This window comes from Balaenoptera ricei, chromosome 8 (genome assembly GCF_028023285.1).
Source record: "Balaenoptera ricei isolate mBalRic1 chromosome 8, mBalRic1.hap2, whole genome shotgun sequence".
Taxonomy (NCBI): Eukaryota; Metazoa; Chordata; class Mammalia; order Artiodactyla; family Balaenopteridae; genus Balaenoptera; species Balaenoptera ricei.
The window spans coordinates 102,555,944-102,572,851 of NC_082646.1; the positions used below are offsets into that span (position 1 = coordinate 102,555,944).

The 16,908-nt window shown below is 47.6% G+C and overlaps 1 protein-coding gene and 1 non-coding gene across 2 annotated transcripts; both read right to left on the reverse strand.

Annotated features, from left to right (window-relative positions):
* Positions 1–1,521: 1,521 nt before the first annotated feature.
* LOC132370230 (macrophage-expressed gene 1 protein-like) lies at positions 1,522–4,539 on the reverse strand. Its single transcript, XM_059929956.1, has 3 exons — positions 4,252–4,539; positions 2,561–4,207; positions 1,522–1,551 (listed from the first exon to the last, which is right to left on the reverse strand). The coding sequence occupies exons 1-3, from the start codon at positions 4,537–4,539 to the stop codon at positions 1,522–1,524; spliced, it is 1,965 nt and encodes a 654-aa protein (XP_059785939.1).
* Positions 4,540–15,724: 11,185 nt separating this feature from the next.
* Positions 15,725–15,796, reverse strand: TRNAW-CCA (transfer RNA tryptophan (anticodon CCA)). Its single transcript has one exon. It is a non-coding gene; the product is annotated as a tRNA-Trp (tRNA).
* Between the last annotated feature and the right edge of the window lie 1,112 nt (positions 15,797–16,908).

Consider the following 16,908-nt stretch of genomic DNA (forward strand, 5'->3'; position numbering starts at 1 on the left):
TGATTTTGGAATCCCACTCTTAAAGCAGTGGCAAATCAGATCCTAAAGTGTTAGTGTCATCAATTTCAAATTTAGAAAGGCCAGGCTGTTCCAAGGTGCTTTGTATCCATTAGCTCATTTAATCTTCTCAAGTAACCTAGGAATTTAACATGCTAACTCCATTTTATAGAGGACCAAACTGAGGCACAAGGAATTTCCAGAGGCCCATATTTGACCCAGACCAAGCCCATAGCTTTACTGCTGTGCTCAGCAAGGAATTAAATGAAATAATCTTTGCAAAGAATGAATTCTAAATCTGCAGTAGGCACTAGCCATTATTATTCTTATTATTTGTCACATGACTGTGGGCAAGTCAACCTCTCTGAGCCTCAATTTCCTCATCCATAGCACAAGAACTACTTACCTACCTTGAGTTCTGTGCAGATGAAGCGCGATGCTATTATAAAGGTATTTTTCACATGGAAAAAGTCTCTATAAATGGTAGCGACCACAAGTCTGGAGAAGGCTCAGGAGAGCCACTAGTCGGTCAGTTCTTAGCTCACGGTCGGCTCCAATGTGCCCGTATCAGACCAGTGGAGAAATGACCTCAAACATCTAGAGTTATTTGGATTTCAATTGCTTCTTCCTCTCAGACTCAGAGTTTGCACTATCTCATCAATATCCTGATAGATTCCAATTTGTAGCCAGAGTAGATGAAACACCAAGAAGAAAAATGACTCACTTAGGTCACTCAGGTCATGGAAATGGGGTCTTGTCAACCCTGTGAGGCCACACTTGCCGGCTCCCTAGGGTCTCTCCACGTACCTTTGGAATTGGCTCTAAAATTCACACATGAGGGGTCCAGTTGGGCTAGGTCCTGCACACCCTGTGGTTCCAAGGTTAGGGTTTAATGTGACACCCTGTTTGTCCTTGTGACAACTAGAGACCCACACTCTGGGCTTAAACTGCAATGAGGCTTGTGTTCTAGGAACACTGCAAAACTGAACACTGGTCCCGAGAGACTGCAGTCTTGGGTTAAAGAATGGAAATGTACTCTGGTGTACTTGAGAGAAACAGGATCTCCAAAGGGAAAACGCTTCCACTGGGGGTGAGGACTCCAGTTTTCCAAAGCTAAGTTTCATGGAACATAGAATGAAATGGAAGAGTGGAAGAGTTTTCCCTTGGCTTTCCAGTGTTTTGACTGTGATCATATTTTGATAGTTTGTATCACATCTTACATTGTGATCCCATATAAACCATACAAAACTGCCATTTTTTGGTGAGTCAAAAATGATTGGAGGGAATTCCCTGGCAGTCCAGTGGTTAGTGGTTACAGCTCTGTGCTTTCACTGCTGAGGGCCTGGGTTCAATTCCTGGTTGGGGAACTAAGATCCCTCAAGCTGTGTGGCGTGGCCAAAAAAAAAAGATTGGATATGGGCAATTTTATGTGATTAACCTATTTCACAATATAATTATTATAGCTGTTTCATGCAATGTACTGTTTTCTGTCATTAAAAAAAAATTTGCTGATTACAACTTAATTCATTTCCTCATCCACAAGTAGGTCAGGTCCTATTTGGAAAACAAAAAAGACCCTCTGAGTTAAACCAAGCCCAAGAAGAAACTTTCTGGGTTCAAGGCAATGATTCTGGGAAAACAAATTGACAGAATGAATTTTATTACAATTACAAAAAAAAAAATTCTAACTTCAAAGCTACATAATATGTCCTGGGGTCAATGCTGATTCTATCTCCCCTGTTTGCCCACCCCCCCAGCAAAGAACACCAGGAATACACTTGTATTTGAACAAAGTTGGGTTCATTGGCTCCTTGCAACAAGGGAGGCGCCCAACATGGGAGCACACCAAGGAGAATGGGGGGCCTCTCAGCAAGAGGGCGTTAGGGAAAGAGATTGTTACAGGACTTGAGCTTGTGCTAGGTGATGTGGAGGCGGGCTTGAGGAAGTACAGTTTAGTCCTGGTAACTTCAGGAAGTGGGGCCAGTTCTATGATTAGGTATCTTACATCTTTTTACCTAGGCAGTAGAAGAAACAGAAGAGGCTAGAGCTCTGACCGGCAATGATGCAGGAGTCCTGTTTTGTTAAAGCCTAGACAGAATTCTTGTCATTCTGTATGCATTCAGACCGAGCTGCGCTCTCAGTGGTTTCTGTGGCCCCATAGGCCCTCTGTTCCTCTGTCAAGATGCCTTCCTGCAGTCTCCTGTAACCCCCTTTCTTTTTTTTTTTCTTAAAGGTGTAGGCTTATTTATTTACTTATTTTTTGGTTGTGTTGGGTCTTCGTTTCTGTGCGAGGGCTTCCTCTAGTTGCGGCGAGCGGGGGCTACTCTTCATCGCGGTGCGCGGGCCTCTCACTATCGCGGCCTCCCTTGTTGCCGAGCACAGGCTCCAGATGCACAGGCTCAGTAATTGTGGCTCACGGGCCTAGTTGCTCCGCGGCATGTGGGATCTTCCCAGACCAGGGCTCGAACCCGTGTCCCCTGCATTGGCAGGCAGATTCTCAACCACTGTGCCACCAGGGAAGCCCCCCCCCCCCTTTCTTATAGAACCCGAAGCGACAGCTTACCCCCAGAGCAAGAGCCACCAAGGCCACCATGGCACCCACCCAGGAGCCAACAATGGCCCCAACGCTGGGTCCCAAGCCAGCCTGGCTCAAAAGCTTGACTGACAGGGATGGGTCATTAATATTGGCTTGCTGCCAGCGGTCGGAGCCTTGCAGCCTCACCCAGACCCGCTGACCACTGGAGTCAACCAGGACAGAGAGCCTGTGGGCGCTGCTTCTGTTGAGCAAGGGGCGGGGGGGGGGGGGGGGGGGAGGGTGAGGCGGGGGGGCGGTGAGGCAGGGAATAAATGGGGGCATCCGAACAGCTGCCTGCTCCTGGTCCAAGAGGGCCCCAGCCCTGAGGCAGTAGAGGATTTGGCAGCCATCGCTGAGGTAAGCCTGGTGTTGGCTGTACCCTGCTGGGCATTTCATGGGGAAATCCGTGGGGCTGTCCTGGTAGAACACCTCCTTCATGAGCCCAGGGCTCTGGCCCTTCACAAGGCCAGCCAAGGGGTTGCCCGCCTGGCAGCTGAAGAAACCCCCAAAGGGGACTGCCGGGGCTGTACCCAGCTCTGAGTCGCTACTCACACAGACCTTGAGGTCGCCAAAGAGTGTCAGTGGGTAGAAGTGGGAGGGGCAGGCCTGGGACCCAGTGAGCGGGTTTGGGTTGCCAGGGCTATACAGGCCTCCAAAGAGGAGGCCCGCAGGGGCGGGCAGGGAGGGCCCCGAGGGCGCGCACCAGGAGGCAGCCAGGCTCGCGGCGCTCCGATGCTCATGGGGGGCGCACACTGTCCAGCAGCATCGGAAGAAGAGCCAGCACCTCCGGCAGCGCTGCTGGCACTCAGGACCGCCCTCGCTCCACGTCTTCAGCCCGCTGACCAGGGCGCTGGCCGTGTAGTTGGCCGGGCAAGAGGCTCTGCCGGTGAGCGGGTTGGGGATGCGATAGGCCCGGCAGAGGTGATCGGCGTGCCGCCCGGACACGGCGTCGCATTCCTGGAAGACACCCCCGAAGCTGAAGTTGGCGCGGCGGCGGCCTCCGCAAGAACCATCGTCCACATTGGCCTGGGGGTCGAAGGTGGGAGCCCCAAGCTTCAAGCATCCGGGACGCGTGTTGACCGCGTAGTAGCGGTGGATGGCGCGGCGCACGGCGGGCGCGGGGAGCTCGGGCAGCGCCTCCGGCTGGAGCAGCACCGGCAGGGGCGGGCCCGACCTACCGATGGCCAGCAGCCGGCGTCCGATGCCCTCCTGCCACTTCTGCAGGGTGATGCCCGGGTAGAAGGGCACGCCGCCGTGGCTGTGCATCTTGGAGGCCACCGTGTTCCGCACGTAGTTCTGGAGAAGCCGGCTCTGCGCCTGCCAGGAAAGCCCGTCCCCAGCGTTGACCGCGTGGAAAAACAAGGCCGAGGCGGCGTACGTGATGTTGATCTTGTCTCGGGCTTCGCTGTCCACCAGCTCCCGCCTCACCTGGTCCTCCCGCACCAAGGCAGCCCCGGCCTCCACGTCGGTGAGAACGTGCGTGCCGTACCTAAGCACAAGCATCTCCGCCAGGTATTCGGCCCCCCGGGTCTGGTTGTTCTCCAGGTGGTCGCTGAGGGTCAGCAGATGTCGCAGAAAGTCGGGCTGGAAGTCGGAGTTCTCTGGGGTCTTCACAGAGTAGATGCCCTGGAGGATCTGCAGGTCGTGACCGTCTGGTACTCCAGGCTGTACTTCCTGACGTTCTGGCAGTCCACGGAGAACTTACCATTGAGGTCGGGGAGGAAGGAGAGCTCAGCGTTGATGGAGGCGGCCCAGGTGTCAGTGTAGTTGACCCAGTGGTCGATGAGCTCCGCGCGGGTCTCCACTATACTCTCCCGCCGCGGGACCACCTGCACGCGGTCTGGGATGAGGTACTCGCCGTCCTCGGTGGTGAAGCACTGCGAATAGTCTCTCCTGAGCACCAGCCCCAGCTCGACGTTGCGCAGGTTGTCCCAGCCACCTCCTGGCAGCGGCCCCAGCACGGACATGTTCAGGCTCTGCCTGCAGCCTTGGAAGCCGGGCGCCCTCTGTTCCCCCATGCCACCGCACCCGGCCAAGAGGATGACCAGCAAGGGCGCGAGGCACAGGGCCACGGCTGGAGGAGAGCTTCGCCTGGGCGGCCCGCTGCGCCTTAGCTCCTCCAGGGTTGGGGTCGCCGAGGGGAAATTCTCAGCCTGGGAGCTGATGCTAAGTGAGCCTCAAGGCAGCGACTCAGCCCAACTCAAGCCCCTCCCAGTTTCCTCTCCTTCAAGTCTTCAGAGGAAAGAATAGCAAGCAGGTCTCTTATCAGAAGCACCAAGGGAAGTGAAACTAATTCCAGGCTTTGGGCCAGGGAAGGGTAAATTAGAGTGGCGAATTGCCCGAAGGCCCTCTTGAATTCATCTCTACGAAGAAAATCCAACCTCATCTGTTGAATACCTGGTATTTCAGTCTCTCACTCTCTCCTGGCCACTGGACGCAGTTAGGGTCCTGTTATTCCAAGTGTCAAGTTCAGCCTCGGTGAGGAAGTAGCCCAGGAAAACGGGGCCTTTCCCCAGTTGACCAGCCAACCTGTGGGCACTGTGGCTAGGAGGTCACATTCACTCCAGGCTGATTTCCTTGTGGGCCTTCAGCAGATATTACAGAAAAGAGCCCCTTTCTGGACTAGAGCAGGTTCAGGGCAGCTCTAAAAAAAAAAAAAAAAAAAAAATATCGGGCTTCCCTGGTGGCACAGTGGTTGAGAGTCTGCCTGCCAGCAGGGGGCGCGGGTTCGAGCCCTGGTCTGGGAAGATCCCACATGCCGCGGAGCAACTAGGCCCGTGAGCCACAACTACTGAGCCTGCGCGTCTGGAGCCTGTGCTCCGCAACAAGAGAGGCCGCGATAGTGAGAGGCCCGCGCACCGCCATGAAGAGTGGTCCCCGCTTGCCACAACTAGAGAAAGCCCTCGCACAGAAACGAAGACCCAACACAGCCATAAATAAATAAATAAATAAATAAATAAATAAATAAATAAATAAATAAATAAAATAAAATAAAATAAAATAAATCAAGTATGGCTGTGCCAGTGCTCCACAGCCCTGACATATGGGCAGGACAGAGCTTCTCAAGGGGGCTTAGCACACTTCACAAACAGTCCAGGGCCCAAGAATTTTTCTCCTCCTCTTGCATCTGCTTGGAGCTCTCTAGGGCCCCTGTCCCCCTGAGATCAGCAGCTGCTCTAAATGACACCCTGAGCTAGTACTTTATAATCCCATTCTAACATCTCACCAGTCTCTTTTTACACATTAGGAAACAGGCCCAGAGAAGTCAGGGAAAGTACCCAGGGTCACAGTTAGGTACCCAGGGGAGGCAGCATTCGAATCCACGTTCATCTGATGCCAAAGCACACTTTCCATCCGCTGATCTGGGCTCAGGGCTTCTTCTTCCTATCCAGTGTCAGGGTCTTCTTGATTTTTGTCTCTCCTAGAGCTTTTGGGGTTCAGGAAGGCTCCTGGAAAGGGCATGTGGGATCACCGAACCCAGTGGTATCACTCCTGGTTACACCTGTTTGCAGTGGTGTGGTTGGGGCAGAGGTCTTTTCTACCCATCGTGTATGGGAGAGGCAATACTTTCTGGAGGAATAGGTACTGGCCTTGACATCTCAAGATCTGAATTGGAGTCTGGGCTCTGTCATTTCATCAGCTGAGCCCTCCCACTAGCATGGCTTTCTTCTCTGAGTCCCACTTCCCTCATCTGTTACATGATGAAAGCAATACAAAGCTCTTCAGGCTTGAGCTACTGGATGTAAGATGCCCAATAAGTTGCCTGGCACAAAATAGGGTGTTCATTCAGTGAAACGGGTTAAGTGACTTGTTTAAGGTCTGAATTCGCACCCAAGTTGGTCTGAATCCAAAGTCTAGTGCTCTTTCTACCACCGTGTGTTTCCCTCTGATCTCTATGTTTGCAATTCTTTGATCAGAAAGTGTCATTTTTTTATCATAAGGTAGTTTAGGATGGAGAACTTGCTAGAGAAGCAAATTTCCGTTCTCTGGGAAAGCAGTAAAGCTTCCCACCCCCCCTCGGTGTATCTTCCTATGACAGGGACAAGTAATCACACTGCTTTCCCACATTCCATGCTTGTGACTTAGGAACAAACACCTCATGTCATAAATTCAAAGAAACTGGAAATTTATCACTTTGGGTGATAGCTCTTTCCCGGGACCTTGGGCAGGTTTGTGGATATTTTATGGCAGTGGATACAAGAGAAGATAAGCATGCTTTGGTTGAATGGTGGCTAAGCCTTTGCTGACGTGGATCAGATGCCAGCAAGAGGAGGGCAAGGAAAATCGTGAGGATGTTTTGTTACCAGCCCTGGGCAGCACTGGCTGCGACTCGGGGATTAAGAGAGTCAAACAGTGCTCAACACTCACATCCCCCAGTTGTTCCGAGGCAGTGTAAGGAACACACAGGCAGGACAGCCTTGAGTCAGATGTCAAGGCCCCCCCCCTCCCCCGTGGGACCAGGGATAAAAAAGTGTGACTTCCTGCAAAACAGGAACAAATAGGACTTTTCTAGCTATTCACTTTTAAAAATCACAACAAATGATTGTTATGGAAAATGAAGAGTCAGGAGATTAGATAAAGTGAAAAGGCCCTCCTTCACCCAGTTCTATTCCCCACAAATAGCCACTGTGATCAGGTGGGTATATATCCTTCCAGACACGTCTCCTTGCGTGAACCCAGGCTCATGGACACATACTGTTTGCTTTTGCAAAAGTGGTACCAGGCCGTATGTTGATTTTACTGTGGAGAAATGGATTCCCAGGGAAAGTGAGGTGCGCAAGGACTGTAGCAGGGCCAGATCTGAGTCCCTGTGTCCTGACAACCAGGCTCAGTCCAGGCCCCACCCTGCTTCACAGCCTGAGGCAGTACGAATTCCAGTTGAGAGCCCTGGGGGACACACGTGCAATTACCCTGGCGGATAGGCAGAGAAAACAGTCCAAATATTTAACACCCTGCAAGTTGCAGGCGAAGCCAGTCAGAACTGACACTAGCTGCAAGTGGCCTTCCTGGGGTTACTGGCTAAATATTGGCCCCTGCAGGTAGGGGTCTTATGGTCGAAACCAAGTTTGTGTGCCCGACACCAGTGAGGAATTTGGAGCGCAGGAAGGTTTATTGCAGGATGCCAAGCAAGGAGAATGGGCAGCTCATGCTCAAAAGACCTGAACTCCCCAACAGTTTTGCGGGAAGAATTAAAGGCAAAATTTGGAATGAGGGCTTCAGGGTGTGTGACTTTCTTCTGATTGGTTGGTGGTGAAGTAACAGGGTGATGTCTCCGGAATCTCAGCCTTCTGGTTCCAGCTAGTCTGGGGTCTACATGCTTGTGGTCAGCAGGTGGTCGCTATCATCCACCTGGGTGGGTGGATCTTAGTTTCTGTAGAAGAACTGAGAGATGTGTATCAGATTGTTATCTATAGCCCTTCAGGAGGAACTAGGAGTCTTGTGACTATATTAGCCTATTAACTGCTTGAGCCTCCTCTTTGGAACTTGGGGAAGGCCTAGAAGACTCAAAAATTTTTTTTTTTTCCCTACAAACAAGAAACAGGGGACATTGAGGGGCTTTTGTACCCAGGAGAGCTCCACAGAGTCCTGTTTGATTTCAGTCTCATTCCACACCCTACTTGTTTCTAGATGCTTATCTGAGGAGGGAATACATGAATGAATGAATGGATGAATGAGGATGCAAAGTGGTCCTAAAAACAACACAAAGGAAGAAACTCCTTTCAATAGAATCACAAGATTATTAACTGCAGCATTATCTGTGTATATATTTTTCAAATAAGGACAAGGACCAAGTAATCATGCTGCTTGAAAAAAATCATGCTGCTTGTCAAAGGGAAAGAGGCAATAATGATAAAGAAGTGGAGGGGGAAGTTAGCTGGAGTTCAGCAGAACTGTATTTGGGATAGAGCGTGGCACTTAGTGGCTCTGTGTTCTTCGACAGGTGACTTAATCTCCTTGAACTTCTTTTCTGCAAACATCTGTGAATGTGAGGGGGAGGAGAGGAACACAGTGATTTAACCAAGATTACGCCAATTAAGGGTCAGATAGGCTGAAAGGTCTGGGGGACTTTTAGTCTGGTGTGTTTCTGGTTCAACGTCAGGGGCAGCCCTGGGGTCCTAAATTCCAGTCTTAAGGACTCAATCATCCTGAATTCAAGCTGATGGGGATTCTGGGTTAAACTTCTAAGTAACTCCTATTGCCTCTGTGTGGAAACCCACCCTCACTCTGACATCGACACCCAAGAGTCATCTGGCCAAGGGACTTGTAGGATAAAGAAACTTCCAGTTACCACTCCTCCCCTCCTTCCAAAGACACCTGGGAATCCTTGCTTCCTGCACAATCCCTGCCTTTCCTGTGATACTTTTCCTCATGGATTTTTCCTGGGTTTGCCTCACCTGGCAATGGATACACGTATTCTCTGCAAATTAGCTTGGAGAAGATCCAGAATCATCAAAGAGATGAGGAAAACTGGCAGCGAATACAGAATCTAGAAAAATCCTGACCAGCGTCACTGAACTAACCTGTGTTTATACCATCGTTATATCTTAACCTACAGTGGTTCATGGCTTTGTAGAGGAGGAAAAATAATTTCCCTCCACCTTTCTGAGTTCTTGACTGAGACCCCCTGTAATAAAAGACAGATTAACAAGAGAAAAACAAGTTTATAATATGTCTACCTCATGTATACATGGGAGATACCCAGGGGGAAATGAATAGCTCAAAGACGTTGGCTTTAGAATTTAGGCTTAAATATTCTTTTAATAGGAAAAGAAGAGGTGGCCACAAAGGCCTCTTAAGGAAAAACAAGTGATTTTTTGGAAAGACGAATGGGTCCTTAGAAGACAGATGGGAGGTGTGATTGTGATAAAGTTCATCTGGTTCTGGTGTTGACCTGTAGTCTCCTCTCCTGTGTTGAGTAGTACATCTTCCCTGGATGATGAACTCCTGGGGAGGGGGTTTATGACAATTGAGTTCCTTTTGGAAGATTTCTCTTTAGACAGATAAGGAAAGTTCAGAAAAAGCCTCTTCCTGCATTTGCTGTTTTTCAAATGCCTTTAGCTTGAAATAAGCAATTACCAGCATATTTGCATAAAAAAGCAGCATATTTGGGGACAGTCTGCCCTACTACCCGTCAGCTTATAGCATTGATTCCCAATGAAGCCTATTAAAAATAAAGGTTCTTGGGTTCCACTGAACAGGAACTTCTGAAGATGAGTTCTGAGAATCTGTATTTTGACAAAGTTCTGAGACACAAACTACCTATACTCCACAGAGCTTACTCTTCATGTTAACCTAGTATTCCAATCTGTTCATTAGCATAATTTTACTATTCCAGGAGATTCTTGCCTAGACAAGTGGCTTAATTATTCTTTCCAGAATATCCATCAGCTCCTCAAGGAAAGCACAACAGTTTGTGCCCTAAGATTATACGACTCCTTTGCCTTACCTTGCTTTTGCTGCCTGCCTTAGACTGTTGTGTTGTGATCTCTACCCAGTCCTAGTCAAGACAATCCTCCCTCTCCACTGAGGGACCTGCCTTAAGCCAAACTTCCAATTCTCACTAATTCTAACCTTGCCTTTCCCTCTCTGAGACACTGCCAAATCTCTGCTGAGATGGACTTCTCCCTGTCTCATCAGCTGGTTATTTTGATGGTATTTGGGGAGCTGGCATTCCCTGGACCCCAGGAGATTCTATGACACAGTTGGATTTGAGAAATACTGGACAAAATTAAGTCCAAATTGCTGAGCCTAATATACAAGGTCCCCAGTAGTCTGACTGTCGCCTCACTTACAAACCAATTGTCCACTGACTCTTTTTTACAAACCATACACTTTAGCCCATTCTTTTGTGTCTTTAGATACTTTGTGCTTTTAGCCAGGCTTTTCTCTCTGCTCATCCTTCTATATCTCAGCATCTTTTTCTCACCGTTGTTGTAACCAGTCTCCAGTGATGGTCCCCAATTAACCACCCCTCCCAGGATTCATGCCCCTGTGAAGTCCTATCCCACAGTGAATCTGGGCTGGCCCTGTGACTCATTTTAACTAATTCAATGTGGCAGACATTAAGCTGTGTCATCACTAGGGCCTAAATGTAAGACCTGGAAACCTGCACTCCCGAGAGCCCTGAACCATCCAGCTATTCTCCTGGAGAGGCCATACAGAGAGGGAGAGACCGTGTGACTATTTGGAGAGATGCACGGCCTGCTCTGCCAGCGTCCTGGTTTCGCTCAGCTTTCGTGCCGTCTCCACGGAGGCTATGTAGGTGAGCTCCCAGCCAACATCCCATGGAAGGAAAAAGTGTCCAGCTCAACCCAGTCAAAACACAGAAGAGTGAGTGAGAAAGAATTGTTGTTTGAAGCCAGTAAATTTTGCGGTGGCTTGTTACACACCAGTAGTCAACCAAATATGAACTTTCAAGCCTTATCTCAAAAACCACTCCTTTATGGAGCTTTTTGCATTGTCTCACTCAACTACCTTCCCATTTCCACAGTGGGAAGTAGAAATCACCTAGTTCCCTGCTGGAGTCGAAAGGAACACATTCAGCTTCCTGAATGGAAACTTCGATTTTTTTCTGGTCTCCTCCTGAAGAGTATTCCATGAATTCAACCTGTTTTGCGGCCAATGGGCCTTTTTAGGTGAGACTAGCAATTTAGGAAAAACTCTACCAAGGGTCAGAAAAATTTGTGATATGCACTACAGCCAGTAGATCAAATGTGCGTTACACTGATAAAATCACTATCCTGATACATCCTGATATCCTGAGAGGTTATTGTTTTTTGTTTTTTGTTTATGTCCCGCCGCATGGCATGCGGGATCTTAGTTCCCTTTTAGTGGAGGTGCGGAGTCCTAACCACTGGACCACCAGCAAATTCCCCTGAGAGCTTTTAAAATTTTTTCTAAAAATCTTATTACTTTCATTATTAAAAATTTTTTTGTATTGAAATATAGTTGGTTTACAATGTTGTGTTAGTTTCAGGTGTACAGCAAAGTGATTCCATTTTATATATATATTCTTTTTTAGATTCTTTTCCATTATAGGTTATTACAGATATTAAGTATAGTTCCCTGTGCTATACAGTATGTCCTTGTTGGTTATTTTATATATAGTACTGTGTATATTTTAATCCCAAACTCCTAATTTATTCCCCATCCCCCTTCTCCTGGAATCGTAGCTTTTAATCTTTCAAGTCACCAGGTTATGGTTTATCTGATAGAGGCTGGGATAACTTTTGAGAGGATGTGGGCATACAACCACAGGGGCAAGCGTAAGGGGAAAAAAACGTGAAGGATGGGGGTGGCTTTCAACCCTCTTGGTTTATGGTGCAGGCTTTCGATGAAGTTTTTACCCTCTGAGCATACTTCTGCCAGTTTTAAAAGCCGAGTAGCAATAAAATAAAAGGCTCCCCCTAGTGGTGCGCAGTTGATTTTATTCTGGAAGCCGGGAGTGCTCCTCCCTGCGTCGTGGGCATCGTTGACCAGCAGAGGGCAGTGCAGACAGCAAGAGACATCAGTTGGCCGGCTGTTTTATGAGCTATAATGAATTTTATTTTCCTTCAATTACGGTAAAATCCACGTAACATAAAATTTACCACCTTACCTTTTCTAATTGTTGTGCAACCAATCTCCAGAATTTTTCCTCTTGCAAAACTGAAACTCTGCACTCATTAAACAACTCACCATTCCCCGCCCCCCCCCCCCCCCCCCGACTTCCTCTCCAGTCGCCGGCAACACCTTTCTACTTTCTGTCTGGATGAATTTGATTACTCTAGACACCTCAGAGAAGTGGAACCGGACAGTGTTTGTCTTTTTGTGACTGGCTTATTTCACTTAGCTTAATGTCTTCAAGGTTTATTCGTTCCGTAACACGTATCAGAATTTCCTTCCTTTTCGGAGCAACTTTTTTTTTTTTTTTTTACAAGAATTAGTACTGGGAAACTGGAGGTTGGACAACAGATTCTGCAGTCAACTTCTAACTCTTTTTTTTTTTTTAACTTTTGGGTTTATTTATTTATTTATTTTTGGCTGCGTTGGGTCTTCGTTTCTGTGCGAGGGCTTTCTCTAGTTGCGGCAAGCGGGGGCCACTCTTCATCGCGGTGCGCGGGCCTCTCACTATCGCGGCCTCTCCCGTTGCGGAGCACAGGCTCCAGACGCGCAGGCTCAGTAATTGTGGCTCACGGGCCCAGCCGCTCCGCTGCATGTGGGATCCTCCCAGACCAGGGCTCTAACCCGTGTCCCCTGTGTTGGCAAGCAGATTCTCAACCACTGCGCCACCAGGGAAGCCCATCGGGGCAACTATTTTTGCACGTCTCCTATTCTTGATTCAACACGTCAGGGTATGTCATGTATTTGTAAGTGGGAGCATCACTGTCTCCCTTCAGCTCTTTCCTGTGCCGTCCACATATACAGCCTGGTGCTACCTACATGGCGTTCACGGAAGGATGGAGCAGGAAAACTGATACATTTCACCGGGCCATCCCCGCAAAGGGCATTCTGGCTATCGGTATAAGAACCAGGACATTGTTCATACTCCCCTTTTGATTCAGTGTCTCCATGTCTGGGAATTTATTTAAAAGAAATGGTTCAAGGAGGAAAAGAGTATTCACATTCAAAATATTTAGAGTGGTACATGAAAGCAAGAATGATGGTGCACCGCTCACATCTCCCTGCAAGAGAGATCCTGCTCGGAGGGCTGCAGGGAGCTGACAGCCCCCAGCTGCTGCCCATTTGGGATCTGCTGCAGCATTTGCCCAAACTCTATACACTTCTTGGGAATAGGAGGAATATGCCTCCTATGGAATAGGAATATCCACTCTCTTAGAAAGTGGGCTTTAAGTTAAAACTTGAAGGATGAATACGACCTACTCAGGCAAAGAGTGGATACAAGAGTTTTCTAGCAGATGAGTTATTCGTAAGCCAGCCTAACAATAAAATTTCACCCCTCCACTTTGGTTATCAAGAGTTGTACTCCAATGGACCCATCTCTTTCCCACAAATGGCCCCAAACATGCCCTCCCCTTGAATCTGCAAATGCTGCTTCTGGCTGAAAATTCCTGGCCAGACAAGGACCTCTTGTAAATCCCCTGGATCTTTAGAATAGACTTGGTAAGTATTGGTCCGGTGATCAAGGTTATCTGTCATCTCCTGGATGGGTTAGGAACAGAAAGAACAAGAAGGGATTTTGAAACACTGGGGAATCTATGCAAACAGAGGGCTTGCTCATTTCAGCTCTGGCATAAATATCACAGGGGAACGAGCTTAGGTTTCAACAAAAGCACAGATACTCCTACCTGCTCTTGTGGCCATATGATGACTGTTAAAATTAGACCACCTGCCCACCAGCACCTGAAGCTTGAGTAAGTGTTCCTCCGGTTTCTATGGAAAATGGTGCCATAGACCTGTAGCAGGCCAAAGACTATGGAGAGTCAAGACATTGGGAGAGGGCCACAGAGCATCCCATGTCTGTGGATAAATCTTGAAATAAATTCATCAACTTTCAGGGCTGCCAGGGTTGGGGTCTGTGTGCAGCATGTTCACAAAATGGTGTCTGCTTGAGCAGCTTGAGTAAGGCGCTCACTACCTTCAAAGGCAACCCAAGCTGCCCTTGGTCAGCTCTGACTATTAGACTTGCTTTTTGCTTGGTAGAAATTAGTCTCCTTGATGATTTCACGTTTCAATCTCAGGGTCCAGGTTACACCTGCAGGGATATTTTAATCTCATCTTGGCTTAAGTACAGTGCACACACCGTCTTGTTCCCAAGATATTATTTGTTCAACGAAATCAGTGTACTCTGCGTAAACTGCTTTTACATGAATCCAAACTGCTCAGAGGGTTCTTAAATTACATTAAGCAAATATTTCTTTTAATCAAATAAGTTTTTCCTTTTTTATTAAATAACATTTATTGAACAACAGCTATGTGAAGAACACTCTACTGGGCACTCCAGAAACACAAGCAAGGAAGAAGCTTTAGTGTCTTCATTATTTACCTATATACCCATTCATTAAACTACAGTCCCAGGCCTTTTTTTTTTTTTTTTTGGTCGCGGCGTGCGGCTTGCAGGATCTTAGTTCCCCGACCAGGGATTGAACCCAAGCCACAGCAGTGAAAGCGCCACGTCCTAACCACTGGGCCACCATGGAACTCCCCCCACGTCTTTATTTGACATCATTTCTTTTCCTGGAGAAATCTCCAAGGGCACTCACTTCCACAGGTGCCATCCACAGGGCATGGCCATCTATTTCAGGCTTTGGCTGACCTTATATATAAGGTATAACTGGGAAGTCTTGGTCCACGTGGGCATACATGGGAAAACTCAGTTTATTCAGAGCCTGGATCTGATAGTAGAAGATATGGGGAAGTAGAAGATACAGGACAGGTTTCTTGGAACTCAGGCATGGCACCTCCATTCACAGCTCTCAGTTTGGTCCATCAGGGTCCAGGTCTCAGGATTCCCATCAGGTCCCAGCAGACAGAAGTTGGGGAAGGTCTGGATACTGTGCTTCATAAACCTTAGGCTCCTCGCATTCCCACAAAAATGCCAAAATTCATTCACCAAGGCAGTGAGTGACATCCAGGGATGAAAGTTTAAACATCTCTTACATAAATTCTCTTATATAAATTCACATGTAAGAGATATCATATGGTATTTGTCTTTGACTTACTTCACTTAGTATGATAATCTCTAGGTCCATCCATGTTGCTGCAAATGGCATTATTTCATTCTTTTTTATGGCTGAGTAATATTACATTGAATACAATGGGATGTATATGTGTGTGTGTGTGTGTGTATATATATATATCACATCTTCTTTATCCATTCATCTGTTCATGGACATTTAGGTTGCTTCCATGTCTTGGCTATTATAAATAGTGCAGAAATTATGTGTGTCATTTCTGGGTAGAAAGCCCTAAGAATCAATGCACAATATACCATCCTTTTGATTTTCCCTTCTGCCATGGTGGGCAGCTACATTTGAAATGGTTCCACAATGGGGATACATGGAATAGAGCCTCCATCTGAATTGCAAAAGTGATCAAGAGTAAGAGAGAAATCATCTTTGTCTGTTTTTTTTTAATATATTTATTTATTTGGCTGTGCCAGGTCTTAGGTGCGGCATGCAGGATTTTTTAGTTGTGGCATGTGGGATCTAGTTCCCTGACCAGGGATCGAACCTGGGCCCCTGCATTGGGAGCGTGGAGTCTTAACCACTGGACCATCAGGGAAGTCCCTCATCTTTGTCTTTTTAAGGCACTGAGATTTTGGAGTTGTCACTGCAATATAATTCAGACTATCCTGATTAATATACCTTCCATAGTAACTTTCCGCAGCCTCTCATTAACCATTAGCTTTAGGATAGTCTGACATCCTTGATATGACTTACAAGACTTCATATAATTTTTTCCTTGCTTAACTAGTCAGCCTCATGTCTCACCATGTCCTTCTTCCTACCTGTGCTCCAGGTTATCCTGTACTTTCTGTTCAGTGCATATGTTAAGCTCTGTTTTGCTTCAGGCCTGGAACACTGCTTGCTATTACCTTTGCTCAGAGCATTCTCTCCCCCATCTTTCTCTGCTTGGCTTGATTCCACTCATCCTTCAAGTCTTTCCTAACACCACTTAGACTTAGGGACCAAAGTAGTATACAGCTCTCCTCCCTGTAATGCAGCTGCATTATTGTGACATAGTCTACCAAACAAGGCAGCCTTTGCCTGTCTTGTTCAGTACTGTTTCCCCAGCATCTGAGCACATAGTAAGTGCTCAATAAATACTGCTTTAATGGATGAATAAGTGAAAACTATGATTCCTTCTTTTGGAATACTCTTCATCCCCTTTTGATCTGGTCAACTCTTAAATGTCCCCTCTTTTCTCAGCTTAGATACCATCTCCTCCAGAATCTTTGCTTTCATCGTCTGAAAAATAATGCCTGTGAAATTTTAAAGTATCAAAGCTCTTCCAGGAATATAACACCCCATAAGTCTTGGGACTGCACGTCCCCTAGGAAATTTTTCATTTTTTTTTTTAAATGTTATTTATTTATTTATTTATGGCTGTGTTGGGTCTTTGTTTCTGTGCGAGGGCTTTCTCTAATTGCGGCAAGTGGGGGCCACTCTTCATCGCGGTGCGCGGGCCTCTCACTATCGTGGCCTCTCTTGTTGCGGAGCACAGGCTCCAGACGCGCAGGCTCAGCAATTGTGGCTCACGGGCCTAGTCACTCCGCGGCATGTGGGATCTTCCCAGACCAGCGCTCGAACCCGTGTCCTCTGCATTGGCAGGCAGACTCTCAACCACTGCGCCACCAGGGAAGCCCTCATTTTTTTAAAGTACAAATCAGTAGG

Bases quoted from the DNA above. Each gene is read 5' to 3' on its own strand.
- LOC132370230 (XM_059929956.1), bottom strand. From the start codon at position 4,539: ATGTCCGTGCTGGGGCCGCTGCCAGGAGGTGGCTGGGACAACCTGCGC. The intron at 4,208-4,251 runs GTCAGGAAGTAC...CACGACCTGCAG, and splicing joins TCTCCGTGGACTGCCAGAAC to ATCCTCCAGGGCATCTACTC. The intron at 1,552-2,560 runs GTAAGCTGTCGC...TTTTCCAAATAG, and splicing joins TGGTGGCTCTTGCTCTGGGG to GACCTGACCTACTTGTGGAT.